This window comes from Diceros bicornis, chromosome 14 (genome assembly GCF_020826845.1).
Source record: "Diceros bicornis minor isolate mBicDic1 chromosome 14, mDicBic1.mat.cur, whole genome shotgun sequence".
Classification (NCBI taxonomy): domain Eukaryota; kingdom Metazoa; phylum Chordata; class Mammalia; order Perissodactyla; family Rhinocerotidae; genus Diceros; species Diceros bicornis.
This window is the reverse complement of record NC_080753.1, coordinates 43,743,104-43,761,366: the sequence shown is the minus strand read 5'-3', so window position 1 is coordinate 43,761,366 and position 18,263 is coordinate 43,743,104. Positions and strand designations below refer to the sequence as shown.

General features: G+C 42.6%; 2 protein-coding genes across 8 annotated transcripts in view; one reads left to right on the top strand and one right to left on the bottom strand.

Moving 5' to 3' along the window:
- The window catches only part of ALDH5A1 (aldehyde dehydrogenase 5 family member A1), a 30,595-nt gene extending 27,389 nt beyond the window's left edge, over nt 1-3,206 (top strand). Inside the window, exon 10 of the mRNA XM_058555159.1 lies at nt 876-3,206. Within this exon, the coding sequence (XP_058411142.1) occupies nt 876-1,081 (206 nt within the window). The 3' untranslated portion in view covers nt 1,082-3,206. The remainder of the gene's footprint in view (nt 1-875) is intronic.
- Nucleotides 3,207-8,576: 5,370 nt separating this feature from the next.
- Nucleotides 8,577-18,263, bottom strand: part of KIAA0319 (KIAA0319 ortholog) — a 104,868-nt gene continuing 95,181 nt past the window's right edge. For 6 of the 7 annotated variants that reach the window (XM_058555158.1, XM_058555150.1, XM_058555153.1 and 3 more), the window contains 3 exons: nt 17,019-17,109; nt 14,645-14,736; nt 10,551-11,574 (listed from right to left, as the gene is read on the bottom strand). In XM_058555158.1, coding sequence (XP_058411141.1) covers nt 11,396-11,574; nt 14,645-14,736; nt 17,019-17,109 — 362 coding nt within the window. In that variant the 3' untranslated portion in view covers nt 10,551-11,395. Of the gene's footprint in view, nt 9,619-10,550; nt 11,575-14,644; nt 14,737-17,018; nt 17,110-18,263 lie in introns of those variants that run through there. The other variant, XM_058555154.1, reaches the window with a different exon arrangement.

The following is an 18,263-nucleotide window of genomic DNA, read 5'->3' as shown; positions in this document are numbered from 1 at the left end:
CCCTATTACCCTGACAAAATTATACGTGCGTAAATGCACTCAACAAAATTTATTTAGCGTCCACAGTGAATGAAGTACTGAGAAAGCTACAGAGACATAAAGATAGAGCTGTAACTCTGTAGAAGCTTCCCCTCTGGGTGTAAGAGAACTGTTTATAACCAGAGGAAGGATAAGCTGCTGGGAATCTCTCCCCACGCTATCTACTCCAAGAGTTCTCATAAAGCCGGGGTAAGGTGTGTGCACAGGTGCCTCTGCAATGCTGAGTCAGTGTTCCTTTCTTCCCTTCTCAATGGGATGATGGTGGAGGAAGCCCCACCCTGAACTAGGTCATAAGTGATGGGCAGGACTCTGACTGTGCAGAGATTGGAGGAGAGTGATTCTGGGCAGGGATCAAGAGAGTTTAGAAGTGAAGTAAGAAAGGGCGAGGAGAATTTGGAGAGGATGGTTGGTGATTGGAGTAATGGAAGGTAAAGCTGCAGATGTTGATTGAAACCACATTAGGAAGGGTTTGAATACCCACTAGGAATTTAACCTTATTTTGTAGATAACAAGGAGTCCCCGGAAAGTTTGGGCAAAAATATCACAAGAGGATGGGTGGAACAGTAGACAGCAGGAGCTGGGGAGGTTGTTGGTACAGTCCTGATAGGAGATGGTGAGAGCACTAGGAAGAGTGGAACAGAAGCAGAGGGATGCTTTCCAAAGGTTTGAGATAAAGAAACAGACAGGACCAACTCGGGGCTCTATATGCATAGGAGCAGGGAACATTCCAGGCCCGAGTGACTGGACAGATAGTCATTAATGGCATCCTCAGATTCAGACCTGATGTCTTTAATGACTATTCTACGTGCCATCTGTGTCCTTTATCTCTATGACAGGTTATTTTTACTCTCAAGACCCGGCCCAGATCTGGAGGGTGGCAGAACAGCTGGAAGTTGGCATGGTTGGCGTTAACGAAGGCTTGATCTCCACCGTGGAGTGCCCGTTTGGTGGGGTGAAACAGTCTGGCCTTGGGCGAGAGGGGTCCAAGTATGGCATTGATGAGTATCTGGAACTCAAGTATGTGTGTTTGGGAGGCTTGTAGGATTCTTCGGTTCTTTAAAAAATAAAAAAAGAAAGCTTATCTACATATATGAGGACATGCCATCCATTATTTTAAGTAAACTTGTAGGTCACCTGAATTACGAATTTTTTAAAGCTCATCCAGTCCTCGTAATCTTAAGCAGATGCCCCTCCCCTTACCTCACTAGGGACCAATAGATGCCACGTGCCTGTGGCTGCAGAATTCCTGAAAACCAGCATTAGATTTATAGAATGAAGCCCTGGGACACCACCATAACCCCATCTGCCTCAGAGCAAGATGCAGCGTGAGGCAGGCTGGCCCCTGCAGCCTCATCACAAGGGCTTGATCAGTGCCTGGGCAATGACACGACCATCTCCCACGTGGCTCTGGAGCTTAGACCCAGAGGGCTGCAGGGGAGACCCCTGAGTATGACTGACGGGCTGGTGAGGGGCACAGGATCCCTGGCAATCTGCCAGCTCAGCACTAAAGATGCTGTGTATTCAGAGGTGTTGCTGCGGAGGTTGAATTAATCATTTTTAAGACTTCTGAAATAGCACAGAATTGCCTGTGCTTCTGTGAGGAGTGAAGGAGCACCTCTCCCTTTTTCTGGATGATTTTTTATTTATTTTTAATTAATTTGGTTTTTTTGCTGGGAAAGATTCACCCAGAGCTAACATCTATTACCAATCTATCTTCCTGTGTTCGTTTTTTTTTTCCCCTCCCCAAAGCCCCAGTGCATAGTTGTATATTCTAGTTGTAAGTCCTTCTAGTTCTTCTATGTGAGCCGCCACCACAGCATGGCAACTGACAGATGAGTGGTGTGGTTCCATGACGGGGAAATGAACCCAGGCCACTGAAGTGGTGAGAGCGCTGAACTTTAACCACTACGCCATCAGGACTGGCTCTGGACGATTTTTTAACCTGAAGTCTTCATTGTCCTAAATTTACTGCTTAAAGATTATATTTTCATTTCTGTCCTATTTGCCATTTCATCTTGTTTCCTTTAGGAAACAAGCCCAAGTGTAAAGCAAAGAGCAGCGGAGGCAGCCTGGTAGAATGGAAGCCCACGCAGGATGGCTCCTTCGCTGAGTGGTAGCTTTGTTCTGTGGGCATGCTGTTCAGCAGCTGCCCTCCCTCATGTCGAGTGGAGAGTCTGTACACCTTATATAGCTCGATGGGATACTGCGAGCCTAAGACAAAGTAAAAGTATTTGCAAAAAAATGAAAATTCAGTGTAAGTACAGGAGCCATTATTGTTATGAGCAGCACCACCCAGCCCCGCTTGGGCATCCAGCAGGGGCTTTGCCAAAAGAAAGCCCACCCGCCCACCCACCTGAGCCTGAGTTAGTGGTTGTCCCCTGTGGCCTACTCTTTCTGTCCTCATGAGGGGCTGCTGCTTCACCCCCAAAAGAGCAAAAGCGCTTTCCCCACCGTAATCTCAAAAGGAAAAAGGATTTCCATCGTGGCCAATTCACCTTGTGGGAGAGGCATGAAGCCTTGAATTTCAGGCACCTCTTATCCAGTACGAGTTTTTACAGTTCATCATTTTAAAAAACAAAAAGAAAAACCCTGTGACCGGTGTTTCCTGTCACTCCAAAGAAAAACTCTGATTAAGACAATTCTGGTCTTTTCTCATATGTCGCCCATCTGTCCTGATATACTGAGGAAGAGGAATAAAGGCTGTTCCAGGCTGAATAGGCAGAGACGAAGCTCCTTCCTTTCCTACTTTCTCATGTGCGGAATCTGTGACATTCTGTGATTATTCTGGGTAGTGGAAGGAAAACGTGAGAGAAAGTAGTGCTAGAGGCGATTGCTCCTGAACCCCACGCAGTACTTAGCACTCCTCCCTGAGCCGTGGGGCAGCTGTGGATGAGGAACTCAAGGTCTGGAATATTGCTGTGCACAGGAACAACAGCCAGTCCTGGAGCTGCCTGACCTGGATTATACCAGCCGGATCTCCGAGGCCCAAATCCACCTCCGAGTGACACACATTGCCCAGGCCCTGCCAAGAATCACATACATAGCATGTTGACAGTTAATTTCTACTTTTTGTTTTAGTTTTTAGGTTGTTTTATATAACATTCTAATTACTTAAAATTTCGGTGTGTCCGTCTGTTTTCTATTAACAATAAAAATGCTCTAACATATTTTAGAAGTCTGGAGTACTGATGCTTGGAGGTATTTGGAGGAATACATTCAAATAAGTTTGTAACTTTGTAAGCCAGTGGATTCCTTGGTCGGGTGGCAGATTTTCAGTTTTCTTGTGTATTTGGCTCACCGGGTAGATAAACTGAAGGCCAGAGACTCATTGCAATAGCTTTGATTAATTTTGTAATTAAAATAATTTGAAAAGGCAATAGCTTACTGTTTAGTAAAATTGTTCTGGGTTGGGGGAAGAAAGAGAAGTGTTGTTCAATGAGCATTTTTTTGGCTGTTTTTCAATAAGGTAACCATATGTGGTGGAGGGGATTTTTTTTTTTTAAATATATTTTACAACATGAAAAGGACCATTAGATTGGGAGCTGGCAAACTACAACTTACAAGCCAAATCTGGCCTGCCACCTGTTTTTGAACTAAGAATGGTTTTTATATGTCCAAGTGGTTGGCAAAAAATCAAAAGAATAATATTTCATGACACGTGAAAATTATATGAAATTCAGATTTCAGTGTCCATAAATAAAATTTTATCGGAACACAGCCACACCCATTCGTTTACTGTATGATCTGTGGCTACTTTCTTGGCAGAGTTGAGTATTTGCTATAGAGACAGGATGGCCCACGAAGCCTAAAATATTTACTCTTTGGCTCTTTACAGAAAACATTTGCCAACCCCTGATCTACACCAACAGGGAGAGACTGACCTTTCTGAGTTTGTCAGGCATTATTTCTTTTTATTGAACACCTGCTGTGTAAAAAGTACTTTTCTGGGCATTGTTCCAATGAGTTCTCACCGAGAATTTCCCAGCAATTATCACATAACTCAAGTGAAATTACCCAGATAATGAATCTATTGGCCTTGAAAAAGCACTTTCTCAATTTACTTCCCCAGCTAGGCAGTGATTCTTATTTAAAGAGCTCATCTGGGGCCGGCCTGGTGGCACAAGCGGTTAAGTGCACGCACTCTGCTGTGGTGGCCTGGGGTTCGCCGGTTCGGATCCCGGGCATGCACCGACACACTGCTTGGCAAGCCATGCTGTGGCGGGGTCCCATATAAAGTGGAGGAAGATGGGCACGGATGTTAGCCCAGGACCAGTCTTCCTCAGCAAAAAAAGAGGAGGATTGGCAGATGTTAGCACAGGGCTGATCTCACAAAAAAAATAAATAAAGAGCTCGTCTGTTATCTTTATCCCTTTGAGTGGCTTTTAAATATGATTTTATGTCAACTGCTGTTTCTTCTACATTTATTCTTATGGAAAGACTCAATTAAAATGATGATCAGAAGCACAATGCAAATAAATCTATTTTATTCTTAACTTACGTTAGTAACTTTAAATTGTGCCATGTGACTGCCTTCGCTGAAGGCTGGAGACCAGGGTTTTAATTAGTCAGGTACAGCTGTTTTAGATGGCATTTTACTTGAATAATATTTATGCTGTGATTTTTTTTGTGTGCTATATTTTGTGAGATAAAACTTGGGAATAATTGTAGTGGGAAGTATGTAAACATTTTTGCTTTTCAAACATGTGCCCATTACTCATTTAACAGTTTTTAATCATTGTGTACGTGTATCAGTGTCTTGTCAACAGAGTTGTGTGTGTGTGATTAATAAATGTTGAATTAACAGAATTTCTTGTTTCTGTGTTAAGGTTTCTGATTGTGGCTTTTTTCTTGCCAGTTCATCATTTGAGTTTGTATTGGATATTATTAGACCTATTCAGATATGTGTGAAGGGTAGCAGAATATGCCACCCCCAATATGCCACTTTGGCATAAGGATTATTGTGAGCCGAAGGCAATCGAGAAGAGGCAGAGACAAGAAAAGCTCTCTGCCCTCCCCCTATTTGCTTAAAAGCAGGACATAAATTTACAAAAGTGTCCCCCCACTCCCCAGGAGGGACAAAGGTTAATCACAGAGACAACTCTAGACCGTGTCAGGCTGGAAAGGGCACCAGAAGAATCTATATAACAAATTTTACTAACTAGGCTTTATCTCCACCCCTGGAAGCCTACAACTGCTTTCCTTTGTCCTGTCATTTCTCCACAAATTTATTGTTCTTTGTTGAAGATGCTATATAAGCTGGAGTTTTAAACCACCTCTTTGAGTTACTCATTTTTCCCTGCATATCTTCCATGTATACATGAGGTATACATGTTCATAAACTTCTATTTGTTTTTCTCTTATTAATCTGTCTTTTATTACAGGAGTCTCAGCCAAGAACTCAGAAGGGCAGAGGGAAAATTACTTTTCCTCTCCTACATGTGTAAATGGTGCTCCCTCCCCAGAGAGCTGCTGGGCAGTGGGTGCCTTGGGCCAGGAGCCTGCATGTAAAATTTTGTACCTCGCATCTACAGGAGAGCCTCTCCCATGGTCATGCTCATTAAACGTTTGCTGAACTAAACTGAGAATTTACCTGGTTTGCAGATGTGGCTGCCTAAGAAAGGAGTATACCACAAATCTTTTAACTTTTTATTTTGAAATAATCATAAACTCACAGGAAGTTGCAAAAGTAATAGATTCTTGTGTACCCTTCACCTAGCTTCCCCCAGTGGTTAACATCTTACATATCTAACAAAACATCAAAACCAGGAAATACATACTGTTAATACAGACTTTATGCCGATTTCAGCCATTTTTACATGCACTCATTTGTGCGTGTGTGTGTGTGTGTGTGTGTGTGGTTGTACCCAATTTTATTACATCAGTAGGTAGATTTGTGTAGCCACCAGCACAATCAAGATACAGAGCTGTTTTATCACCACCAAGGAAATCCCATTATAGTTAGTTGGCTTTGAAAGTAGTCACTTGGCAAGGTTTTTTTTAACTTTTCATTTAAGGGTAACATACATGCAAAAAAGGGTACGTGAGTGCATAAGTGAACAGCTCACTGAATTTTCACAAACTGAACATACCCCAGAATCAGCACCCAGAGCAAGAAGCAGAACACTTCTGGAATGTGTTATGCCTGTTCTGGAATGACTAGTTTGCTTTTCAGTGAAGTCTTTGGACTGCAGGTCTCTCTTGAGGGTAAGTGCTGGGAAACATCTCACTTTTCCCCCAAGATCAACAGGATAATGCTTCAGCTTCGGGGAAACTTCCAAATAAGTTTTATGCTAAGTCTTAGGCTAACTCAGACGTCAAAACTTTTTTTAAAAGTAATGGAAAGCCATCACTGTTGAGATTATAAAGCTTTGGTTCATTTACTTTAGAAAACACAGTTTTGGGGGCCGGCCCAGTGGCACAAGCGGTTAAGTGTGCGTGCTCTGCTGTGGCGGCCCGGGGTTCGCCGGTTCAGATCCCGGGCGCACACTGACGCACCACTTGGCAAGCCATGCTGTGGCGGTGTCCCATATAAAGTGGAGGAAGATGGGCATGGATGTTAGCCCGGGGCTAGTCTTCCTCAGCAAAAAAAAAAAGAGGAGGACTGGCAGATGTTAGCTCTGGGCCAATCTTCCTCAAAAAAAAACAAAAAACACAGTTTTGGTCTCTCACTAAATGAATACAGAGCCCTTACGGGACTGAGAATGATCTAGGAGCCATTTAATTAGTTTCGCTAACTATAATAGTCCTACTCCCATTACCAGCATCTTTACCTCAACAAGTATTTACCTCATCAAAGTTGCTAACGGATTAGGTTAAATGACTTGGGAAGGAGGGAACTTGTTCAAGGGAGAAAAAAGTCTCCAAAAATGGATATATTTTATGATTCCATTTATATGAAACTCTAGAAAATTCAAGCTAACCTATAGTGACAGCAGATCAGTGATTGTCTGGGGAGGGAGAGATGACAAAGTATCCCAAGGAAATTTTATCTTGATTGTGGTGATAGTTTCACAGTTGTACATACTTCAAAACTTAAATTGTACTCTAAGTATGCAGTTCATTATAAGTCAGTTATACCTCAATACACTATTTTTTGTTTTTAAGTCAACAAAGCTTCAATTCCAAGACTTTTAACCCAATCCAGTAGCTCTTTCTCTCCAATCAACCCCTACTAGCTGCATAACAGGGTGGCAGCACTTATAACAGCCAGGCGTGGCTGTGAGGTTTTAGGGACTCAATAGCTAACACCTCACTCTTCCCAAGTTCGAAGCTGAGAAAGTGATGTAGGAGTCACACAGATGGAATACAAAATGTCACCCTGATTATTGATAGGCATTAGATTAGGGGATGTGACTTAAGCACACACGCCTTTCAGTCTAATTTGCATTTCCCCCAACTGTGGGCCTTCTCCAGCAGGGGGCAGACTGCCCATTAATATCAGAGCACCCTAGTATGTACCTGCTGTCTCTGCAGAGAGAAGGCAGGCAGAGCTGAGCATGCTCAGTTCCTTCCAAACCCCTGGCATCACACGGGAAGAAGGGAGCCAGGGGTGTTACTCGAGGCTTCAGCAAATTTTTTCTATAAAGGGCCAGATCGTAGACATTTTGAGCTTGGGACACAGTCTCTGTTGATTGTAGCACAAAGCAACCATAGACTACACGCACTTACTTTCCAGTAAGTTCCACGTGTCACAAAATAGTCTTAAGATTTTTTTCAACCATTTGAAAATGTGAAAATCATTTTTAGCTCATGGGCCACCCAAAAACAGGTCGTGGGCCAGTTTGCTGACTCCTACTCAAGGGAAATCCCACTACACGGAAGTGTGGGAGATCAAAATTGACCACCCTGAAATATATCTATCTCTTTACCTTGATTATTTTCTCTGACGGACATTTGACCTCCCCCAAACTGCCTAAAGAATTTAACATAGAAGACCTGTTCCAGGAAGGAGTTACTATCATATGATGGCTGTAATATAATGTAAAATAGATGTTACAATAGTAAAGGCACCACAAACCCCCTTATCAAACATTCTGTCTCTCTCTGGCCACACTCTCTAGGTGGCCCTGCAAAGAGTTGCCAGACAAACATTTACATTTATAAGGGAAATCTCTAATTCTAAAGGTATTTCCCTCTCTGTACTAGGAAGAGGAGGGATGACTTCATCTCTAGAAACTTATCAGTATGGAAGGAGAGGACTTAAATTTGCATACCATCGATTACTGTGATTTCTGTCTCCCTTCTGTCTCCCTCCCCACCCCCAACATCCTCCTTTCTCTTTAGCCGAAGATGGTATTTAAGATGAAAATTGCAGCTATTGTGTTGAGAAACTCAGTTTCCCTGGTTTGTCCCATGTATAGATGTTATTAAACTTGGTAGTATTTTCTCCTGCTAACCTTTTAATTATTGGCCAGCCAGAAGAACCTTAAGGGAAAGGGCAGAAGGGGATTCTCCCTCCTCCCCAACAGAAGCATAAAGAAAAAGTATTTCCCCTCTAACAACAACTAGGAGTTACAGAAAATACAGACACCTTTATTTAGATTAGCACATACGTTTAATAGTGTCATATTAGAAATGATACATGGGGAAAAATAATACATTTAAAAAAATAAAGCCAAGCTTTAAGTCAAAGTCCATGATAGCTTGGTCACACACAAAAAGAATGGTGCTGCCCCCTCCTCCCTGCCCAAAAAGGAGGCATCATTGACATGCTGCGTGGATGTTTTCTTACCTCCAGCATATTCTTTAGTCATAAACATGCTTGGCCTCTTAATGTGAGTTTGAATCCTCCATTGATTTTTAACCAGCAACTAAGAGTCTTGTTAGCCTGTAAGCCCTACAAATGCCCTCTCCCACATTCTAGGGCCCTGCTTTTCTGTCTATCCAAAGCTCTTGACGAGATTTACCTTCCAAAGGCTCTTAATAATAAGCACACCAGACAAAGAATGCTGTCTGTCATTCTGTCTCGTGCTCTGCTCCTCTGATAAGTAAGTGGGATAACGAGAGAGGACCCACTTTCTGATCACTATTGTGTTTATTTTTGATTCACTGTAGCATCAAGATCCTTTTGTGTGGAAGGGTTAGACAGGCCAGTCTGGGAAGGCCAGGGGCAGAAAGGAATGGCAGAAGGAGCACTTTGCAAACCAGGAGGGGTGGCCCAGGGCTGATCCCACAGAAGAGACAAGGAAGCTTCTCTCCCTTTGTCTTTTGTTCTCTTCACACATCAAAAGCAATTCCTCTTAGTCCTAGGAGCAGATGGTCCAAAAGGTCCACCAGAATTTGCCCTCCAACAGTTGAAGCCGGAGTTCTTTGTGTAGTGGAGGGAGGTGGGTGGAAAGCATGAACTTGGCAGCTTAAAAATTTGCATTCAATTCCCAGATCCACCACTTTTTGGCTGTGACCTTGGGCAAGTTCCTTAACCTCTCTGGGCCTTTAGATCATTATCTGCAACAAGAGAACAATAACATCTCCTTTTCAAGGATGATTGTAAGGATCAATTGAGTATGTAAGATGCGTGTATTATGTACATAAAGCCCTTAACAAATGATGGCTCCCTTCTTCATTGTACTCTACTGACCTATTTGGGCTGCCATCCTCTACGCCAGAAATTTCGTTTTGCACAAAAATAACATAACCCTGGTCACTAGGTAGGACATATTTTAAGTTTATGAAGATAAATATTGTAAAAAGCATCACATTTTCCTCCTAACACCATAGGTAGTGTTAAACTGGCTAGCAATACAGAAAGTATCAGCATAAGCAAAGAAAATTATTTTAAAAATATATTACACTCCTATACTTTTTAGTTCTGCCATTCCCCATAAAGTACAATAATTGAAAACAAGATGGTCTCATGAGCATGAATATTACTGGAGAGAGCAAAAGCACCTGAAAGCTTATTTTTTTCAAGGGCCCACGGGAACTATTTTCTTCTTGGCTCCAGCCCTGGTGATTTAAACCTGATGGTTTAATCGCTTTGCTTCTCCACTTCACCATAGCAAAGGAATCTTAGTTTTTCCCTCATGTTCCAGAAACTTGTGCAAGAGAATATTGTTTAGGTGCAGTCATGCTGGATCCCACAACGCTGGCTCTATCTGTCTGTGATGGGCCCCACCTCTCTTCCCAGTCTTCCCACAAAGAATGCCAAGGGCACCACCCAGGCCACCAGCCTCAGAACCAGGGGTGGAGGGGGAACTATGATCAGCCAACCAACTTGTCAGGCTACAGTTGACTTCAGTTCATTGCTCTGGGGTGCTGCTTTGTGGTTGGGGATGGGTGTTTTTCATATATTTAAAATGACTTATTTAGCAGAAAAACTATGTTTAATAAATATTTTAAACATATGAAGTGAATGTCTATGTCAAGTTGTTATTATGGAAAGTACCTGTAGGGGCCGAGGATCAGGAGCATACCATCCTAATGAAGACATTGTATCTCCGAGTTGGGAATATATACAGAGTTGCTGAGTCCTTATCCCCACCTATGGCAGGCCCACTGCATGGCCTATAAGGTACATACTCAGTAAATGTTTAATGAATGGATAATCACTTTTATTGTGTTTCATGTAAACTGGGGCTAAGGGAGGCCTCAGTGTAGTTTGTTTTTCTAGGAGAAAGAAAAGGCAAAGGATGTTAAAATGCTAGTTCAACTTTCAACCTACAGGTCATTGAACCCCACCTCCCTTTCGATTGCCTCCAGTTCTCAGAATACAATTCTTATTGAGCTCTTGAACTTCCGAGAACTGCTTTCTAGAGAGAGCACAGAAATGGCGGTTAGCCACAGCACAGGAGCGAAAACAGGAGGGCTTTGCTCTGTGCAGGGGTCACGTTCAGCACAGAAACGCTGCTGCACGGAAGACAACCCGCACCTCTGATGAACTCTTTAGTACACACAGCCATCTGACTTTATGGGTCCTACCAAGGAAACCATGTTCAGAAAGTCGTCCTTAAAGGCAATCACAGCTCCTAGGAGAAATCAGCCCTACTTAAATTCATGTGTAACTCACCTAAGGGTCTGCGGATAGAAACAGGTATGAATCTTTACTTTAACATAGGCAGTATACTACTGTGCCAGCTACAGAAACACAAAACTCTTCTAAGTATATACCTTAGTGTCTTACTCAGCCTTTATTCCTATTAACAAGTGTCCCAGGTAAAAGAGCAAGGTTTTTGTTTTGTTTTGTGTCTCAAAAACCCCAAAGCAGGTCTTTTTAAAATATGGGGACGCACACCCAGCCCAGCGTGAGAGGACATTAATGCACTGTTCTAACAAGAGTTAGCTTTGTGTTTTAACTCCTATCGACTGGTCCTGGATTGAAGGATTCCTGTGGTGGTCCTTCTGTTTCACAGCTGCTCCATTATCTGTCCTTTGAGCAACAGCTGAAGGAAGCTCCGTTTCTGAGGGAGCCATTCATGGAAACCTTTGGATTCCCTCTCTCCATCCTTTCTCGGCTGAAGATTGTGTCCTGATCACTGTCAAACTCAGACTCGGAGACCATCAGGCTGGAGTTGTGCTCTGTGCTTCGGTGCTTAATGCCTAGGGAGAAGCGGACAGACACAAAGGGCGTTTTTCACTCTCAGCTATCATCCTGGTTGCAGAGCACGGAGTTATGCTCTCTGCACCTTCAAAGCAATTGCTCACAACACAGCAGGAGGTTTGGGTTTCCTAGTGAGTAATAACAGGGCTTTGGAATCACACTGGAGCTTGAGCCCAAGCTTTGACACATACCAGCTGTGTGACCCCAGGCATGATACAGATGTGTAACCTCTCTGGGCTTTCAGGCTTCTATTAAGTTGGGAGATGAAGCATCTACTCCATGGGTTTATGGTGAGTGGAGGGGTTCAGAACAGGCATCCTCTAGATGTGCCACTCTGGCATGTGAAATATTTTGAGCTAACAGAGACCCTATGGGCTCCAGAGAAATTTTTACCTTTCCCTTAAAGAATTTAAATTGGAGGCCTTGGGCTGGCCCGTGGCTTAGCGGTTAAGTGCGTGCACTCCGCTGCTGGCGGCCTGGGTTCGGATCCCGGGTGCGCACTGACGCACCGCTTGTACAGCCATGCTGAGGCCGCGTCCCACATACAGCAACTAGGGGGATGTGCAGCTATGACATACAACTATCTGCTGGGGCTTTGGGGGGAAAATAAATAAATAAAATGTTTAAATTGGAGGCCTTGCCCATAATAAGAGTTATTACCAGAAATAACTTTTTATGACCTATCTGTATGGCAGGGCAAATCTCTAACTGTTACAGAACATCTGCTCTTCTTATCATCCTGTGAATTACCCTCCTTCCCTCTGAAGCCTCAGGCCCCTATCCCATTCCTTAGCTCAAGATGGCATATAGACCTCACTTTACCTGTCTCTCAACCTCTCGTGTATGTGGGGTTCCCATATGTATGAAATTAAATTTGATTTTCTTCCATTAATCTGTCTCATGTCAATTTAATTCTTAGACCAGCCAGAAGAAACTAGAGGGTAGAGGAAAATTTCTTCCTCCCTCACATAAGGAATAAGTGAGGTAGTGCATAGAGAGCTCTTGGCCAGCATTTAGCACACACTAAGCACTCAATAAATGAAAGCTGTTATAATTTTACTGTTTGGTTCAATTAAATATTTTTGGTAGAATATGTGATTGCAGGGGTCAAAATAAGAGACAGAACAGGTATAAGATATGATCTCTGCTCTCAACGAATTTATAATGTCTAAGCATTTAAGACAAAGACTCATGAGAAGATGCTTCATAACAGGCAAGACATTTTTAAAAATAAATCTTATATGAATCAAGAAGAGATAAACACACACTTATCAGTGGGGGTTGCTTCAGTGATGTTTCACATAGGACAGGATTTGAAGATAGTAGATATGGACAGGAGAATAAGGGAAGGGCATAGAGTATACAGAGGCATCCAGAAATATTTGAAGAAAACAGTCTAGAGCCAATGATTCCTGGAGGAAATAATGAAAGAGAAGCTGGGACCTCACAGAAAAGCACATGAGTACAAGGTAAGCCGTGAAGTGTGGATTTTATCCTATAAGCAAAGGAGTAACGTGATTATAATGTGGTTTTAGGAAATTACTACATAGTGTGCAGGATTGAAGGAAGATGGACAGTAAAATGGGGATAATCATAGCACATATCTCAGAGAGCTGTTCATAGGATTGGAATTAAATGGGTAAAGTGCTTAGAAGAGTACCTAGTACATATTAAACATTAAATACCTGTCGACTATTATAGTTAGTATTAATAGTCCAGAAGTGAGATTACAAGGATCTAAGCTAGGGTGGTGATGACGCGAATGGTGAGGAACGAGGGCAAGACTAGGCAAGATCAGGCGGTTGAAGCTGGGACAAGACACCCTGACCAAGTACTAGTGACTGAGGTTTAGAACCTGGTAATAATAAGAATGGGGCTCTGTGGATAGAAACAGGAACATCAGAAGGATGAGTGTATTTTAGGAGGAAGATAGTTTGGATAATGCAACCTAAAGCACTTTGAGCTCTTAGGTATAAAGTCGCTTTATAAAACCTCTGATATTAAATTATGTAAGGTAAATGGTGAGCCCTCAATAAATGTACGCAAATTTTTGTATTTCCTATGAAGCTTTTTCTGCCAAAGTCCCTAACTACACTCTCCATACACCATCAGTCATCCAGCCTGTGTGCCCACAGGACATCATCCCTGCTTCTGTAGGACTCCTGGGGCTCTGGTATAATTACCCTCCCTTGGGCTGTGAGCTCCCATAAAGGCAGGCATGTGCTCCATTCTCCTCCCCGCCTCCAGGGCTTAACCCCGAGTCAGGGCATAGGGTAGGCCCTCAACATTTACTGTGGACACTGGTGTGCATCTCACAACGTTGAAAGTGATTATGGCCCTCTGTAAGAATTAATTTAGTTATAAATCCAGAATTATAACAAATCCATAGAATCAGTGCGAAGCAGCCTCAGAGGGCCAGAGAGGGTTTAATCAGTCTCCAAGAGCTAATAAACGAGAATCAAAAAGTTAACTGAGGTGGACAAGGTGGTTCTAAGCATAGAGACCCATTCACTTTCTGAAGAATGTCAATTTTCTGTAAAAAACCCTTTGTGTCCATCTATATAGATAGCTAATTAGCTAATGTAGCTGCTGGAAAATGTCTGATTTTGAAGTCTAAATGTTCTTTTGCTGCGTTTCTGTGTAGCAGACCTAAAGGGAACAGCATTCAGAGATGAGCTGGGGTGAAACAGCATCACAGACTCCGCACCCTCCAGCCATGCATAGAGAAAAGCCAGGCCCTGGGACACCTGTTTGAAACGCAGTGTTTGTCCCGCAGTCATTGGTCGGTGCTCAGTTGATAATAGGCATTTCATATCCCTCACCCATTAACATCTCAAAGCTCTTTGCCAAAATGACATTAAATTTATAATACATCTACTCTCTCCCGGTGAGCATATCCTTGGAATTGACATAGGTTGTTTTCTTCACAGAAGCCCAGCCTCATTCTTCCTCCCCAGTTAAAGTCCTGACTACAGCCTGCTGCTCTCCCTTTACCCAGGAAACTCTCAGGGAAATGCCTGGATTAAGTCATTTCAAGATACCAGGAAATCACCTGGGCGATCGTCTTACCATATTTGGGCCTCAGCTCCATTCTTTCCTGGTCATCCATATTATCCAGGATGGTGTACTTTGTTTTTTTCCTTATTTTAGTCCTTTTTCGTCTGAAAGGAACAATGAAAAGCTCAACTCAGATTCTCAGAAAGGTAACTGGGATCCAGGATTTAAAATGTGGAGGACAGCAAAGGAAACGTTTTGTGTTCAGAATGTTAGTACATTCTATTAATAGGCATCTTTTACTAATGATATGTGTACACGGCCAGGTCTGAGCTCAGTGGGACTGATATACATCATGCATCTTGAGGAAACACTTTCAGGAGTAGGAACGGCCACACCACCATGGCCCACTAACTGCAGGCTCTCAGCTCAGCCTTGGGCTGGGGCACCAGGGACCTCTACAGCAACCCTCAAACCCTGTGTGTCGGCCCAGCGAGCTTTTCTGCTGGAGTAAGTCTTTCCTCAGAGACACCTGGCTGAGCAAGTTTTCCCCTGAACCTATACTACCCTGGAATATCCAAAGATGCAGGAATGAAAAGATGACATCCACTAGCAGTCAAAAAAAAAAAAAACAAAAAACAGAAATTGTAATAAATTCCCAAAATTACTTAGCAACAACTCAGTCTTTTATTTTTTCACAGCACATAAAACAACTGGGCTGGTTGTTTCATCCTGTGTGCTTCATAGGATTATTTGAAAATACACATCAAAACCATGGTAAGGTGTGTAGAGAACGAACAGTAGTTTCATAGCACAAAGGCAGTTTTCTGATAGCGTGGTGGGTCAGAGCACGGGCCTCTAACTCTGGGTGTAGCACTTACTAGCTGGGTGACTTGGAGATAATTTTTTGATATTTCCATGACTCCATGTTCCCACCTATGAAATGGGAGTAGGAATAGTCCCTTTCTCATATGGTCGATGGGAGGACTAGATATTACATATAAAGCACTTAGAGCCATTAATCACAATGGCCAACTTAATAAATATTCACAGTCAAGCATTTATCATCTCCTTGATACACATGTCACAAAGCTGCAGAATTTTTAAAGCCAAGCACAACAGTGTGACCAGCATCCCAGATGGTTCTAGGAAAACTTAATGGAATTTAGTCCTGTGAGGTCTGTGCCTGTGCTCTCCATCGCCTACCTTTGGGAATGTAATCACAGAACTAAAATAATTTATAAGTGGTCTACGAAAACTAAGGATTAACTATGGTTTACCATTATTTTTTTTATCCTGTCTTCTTTGGAGAGAATTTTATAGTGTTTCATAAGTGGACCCAATGCTGTCTTCTAAGGACTTCAAAGGACTAATCACTATCCCTACGAATCTCCACACAGAGGGTTGGGCACAGAGTTCTGGAAGATTCCAACAATGAGGCAGCTCTGGGTCTCTTCAGAGGTCAGCTCCATGGAAAAAGGAAGAAGGAAAAACCTAAAGCAAACTTCTCTTTGGTAATGGTATCACCTCGCTTAAAGTTTTACATTTATTAAATAGAACCAGGTAGATTCGATTATTGCCTCACACGGATAAAATAATCAAAATCTACAATTGGTATCAGCATACTTCTAGAACTCCTTTCTCACTGCGGGCAGATCAGTCAGGCCACTTAGTGTTCTAGTGAACATAATGCAAGACTGATAGAAAATAACATTAGATTTTATACCGAATCATTGAACCTTCTAGAAAATATGAGAGCTGCAGTGAGAAAAAGCTGCCCCCAGTATTATTCCATTCTCTAGGCACATATACCTTGTGGGGAAGAGTGCATTATAAAGTACTTTTTTTCCCCAGTTTTATTGAGAAATAATTGGCATTCACCATTGTATAAGTTTAAGGCATACAGCATGATAGTTTGATTTACATATATTGTGAAATGATTACCCCAATAGGTTCAGCTAACATCCATCTTCTCATATAGATACAATAAAAAGAAAAGAAAAAAGGAAAAAAATGTTCTCCTTGTGATGAGAACTCAGGATTTACTCTCTTAACTTTCCTATATACCATACAGCAGTGTTAGTATAAAGTCCTTTTCAAGACTAGTATGGGGCTGGCCCAGTGGCATAGTGGTTGCGTTTGTGCACTCTGCTTTGGCGGCCCAGGGTTCGCAGGTTCGGCTCCTGGGTGTGGATCTGCACACCGCTTATCAAGCCATGCTGAGGTGGCATCCCATATATAAAGTAGAGCAAGATTGGCAAAGCTCAGGGCCAATCTTCCCCACAAAAAAAAAATAAAATAAAATAAACCAGTTTGTCTTCATAAAAAAAGTGATTGTCAAACAGTTCAGCAGTTTAACAAACCCAAGCAAAAGCCACTAAAGCTGTCACATCCCATTTAATGATGTGTCTTGATTTCAAGTAAGTAAATAAACAAGCCCGCCAGGTACCTCTTGCAGCAGCAGATGCAAAGCCAAGTTAAGCCCCCTGTGAGCATGACGAGAGTGAGAGCCAGCACTGTCACATAGAATATACTCCACTCTGAAAAACAAAACCAGAGTGGACACAGTTCATACTCGCCGCAAAACAAGTTTATGTCAATGATTCACAATGCATATTTCTGAGTCCTTGCAACCAAAGGCCATCTGAGGTGTTGATCACACCTCCTCGGGCTGGCAGCAGAGGATAAGCAAGGTCACATACGGGTAATTGAAGAACAACCTAAAAGCAACCTATTTTTGTCTGGTTGGTTCAGGGACCTCATGGAGCACATATTTATGCTGACTTGAGAACAGAACAGTAGGAAAAAACTAAAATTAATCACATAAGAAGTAATGCCTCTGAAACACCCATGAATGGCACATCAAAATGTTTAATCCAAAATCACAAAAATCACAACCCTACACCCCAAAATAGTTCTGGCTTGATTTTAATAAAGCAAATAAAGTATCTGTATGGCTGCATGAAGCCACTTTTCACAGAGCCAGAAGACACTTTTCACAGAGCCAGACAGCAATTCAGAAATGACCCAATCTTCATTCCTTCCACATCCTTGCAGAAATCCAGCGTAAAAAGCTTCAGAGCAGCAATTCAGGAACAGAGAAATCCAAAGAGCAAAGACACAAGGTTTAACTCTATTAAATGTTATACATGCTCCTTGGAATAATGATCCAAGGGCTGGCTATCTTCACATTTTTATGGTAGTGAGTGGGAACATAATTTGGCAGTCAGCTCTTAACAATTTTTTCTGCAAATTATGCCCATCTGGGTCTCCAAGACAATAAATTTACTCTTAGAAATAGACTGGCATTGAAATAGTCTAGTCTTCCCCCCCAGAAGAGACCTAAGGGCACTAGCTTGGCCGGCTGAGGAGGTGGCTCCCATTTCTGGTGCCCGCCTGGGCAGACAGCCTGGAAGAGTGGGCCAATTCTCACGTTGATCTGATTCCAGCAGGCCCACACAGGGGCCACTCCACCAGAAGGCCACGCTGAGCCTGAGCCAAGGCAGGTGCAAGCTGGACACTACCCACGTGACCCAAAGCAACTTTCTTAGCAATGCCAGCCATGGTTAGCCAAACCTGCTCTGCCAAAGGGAATTTCCTCATCAGCAAGTTTTACAGAAAAGCCTTAAACACAGACCCAGAGGTGAATTGTGGGAGGATCTTAACTCACCGCCAAGTGAGCTGGTTCACTTGG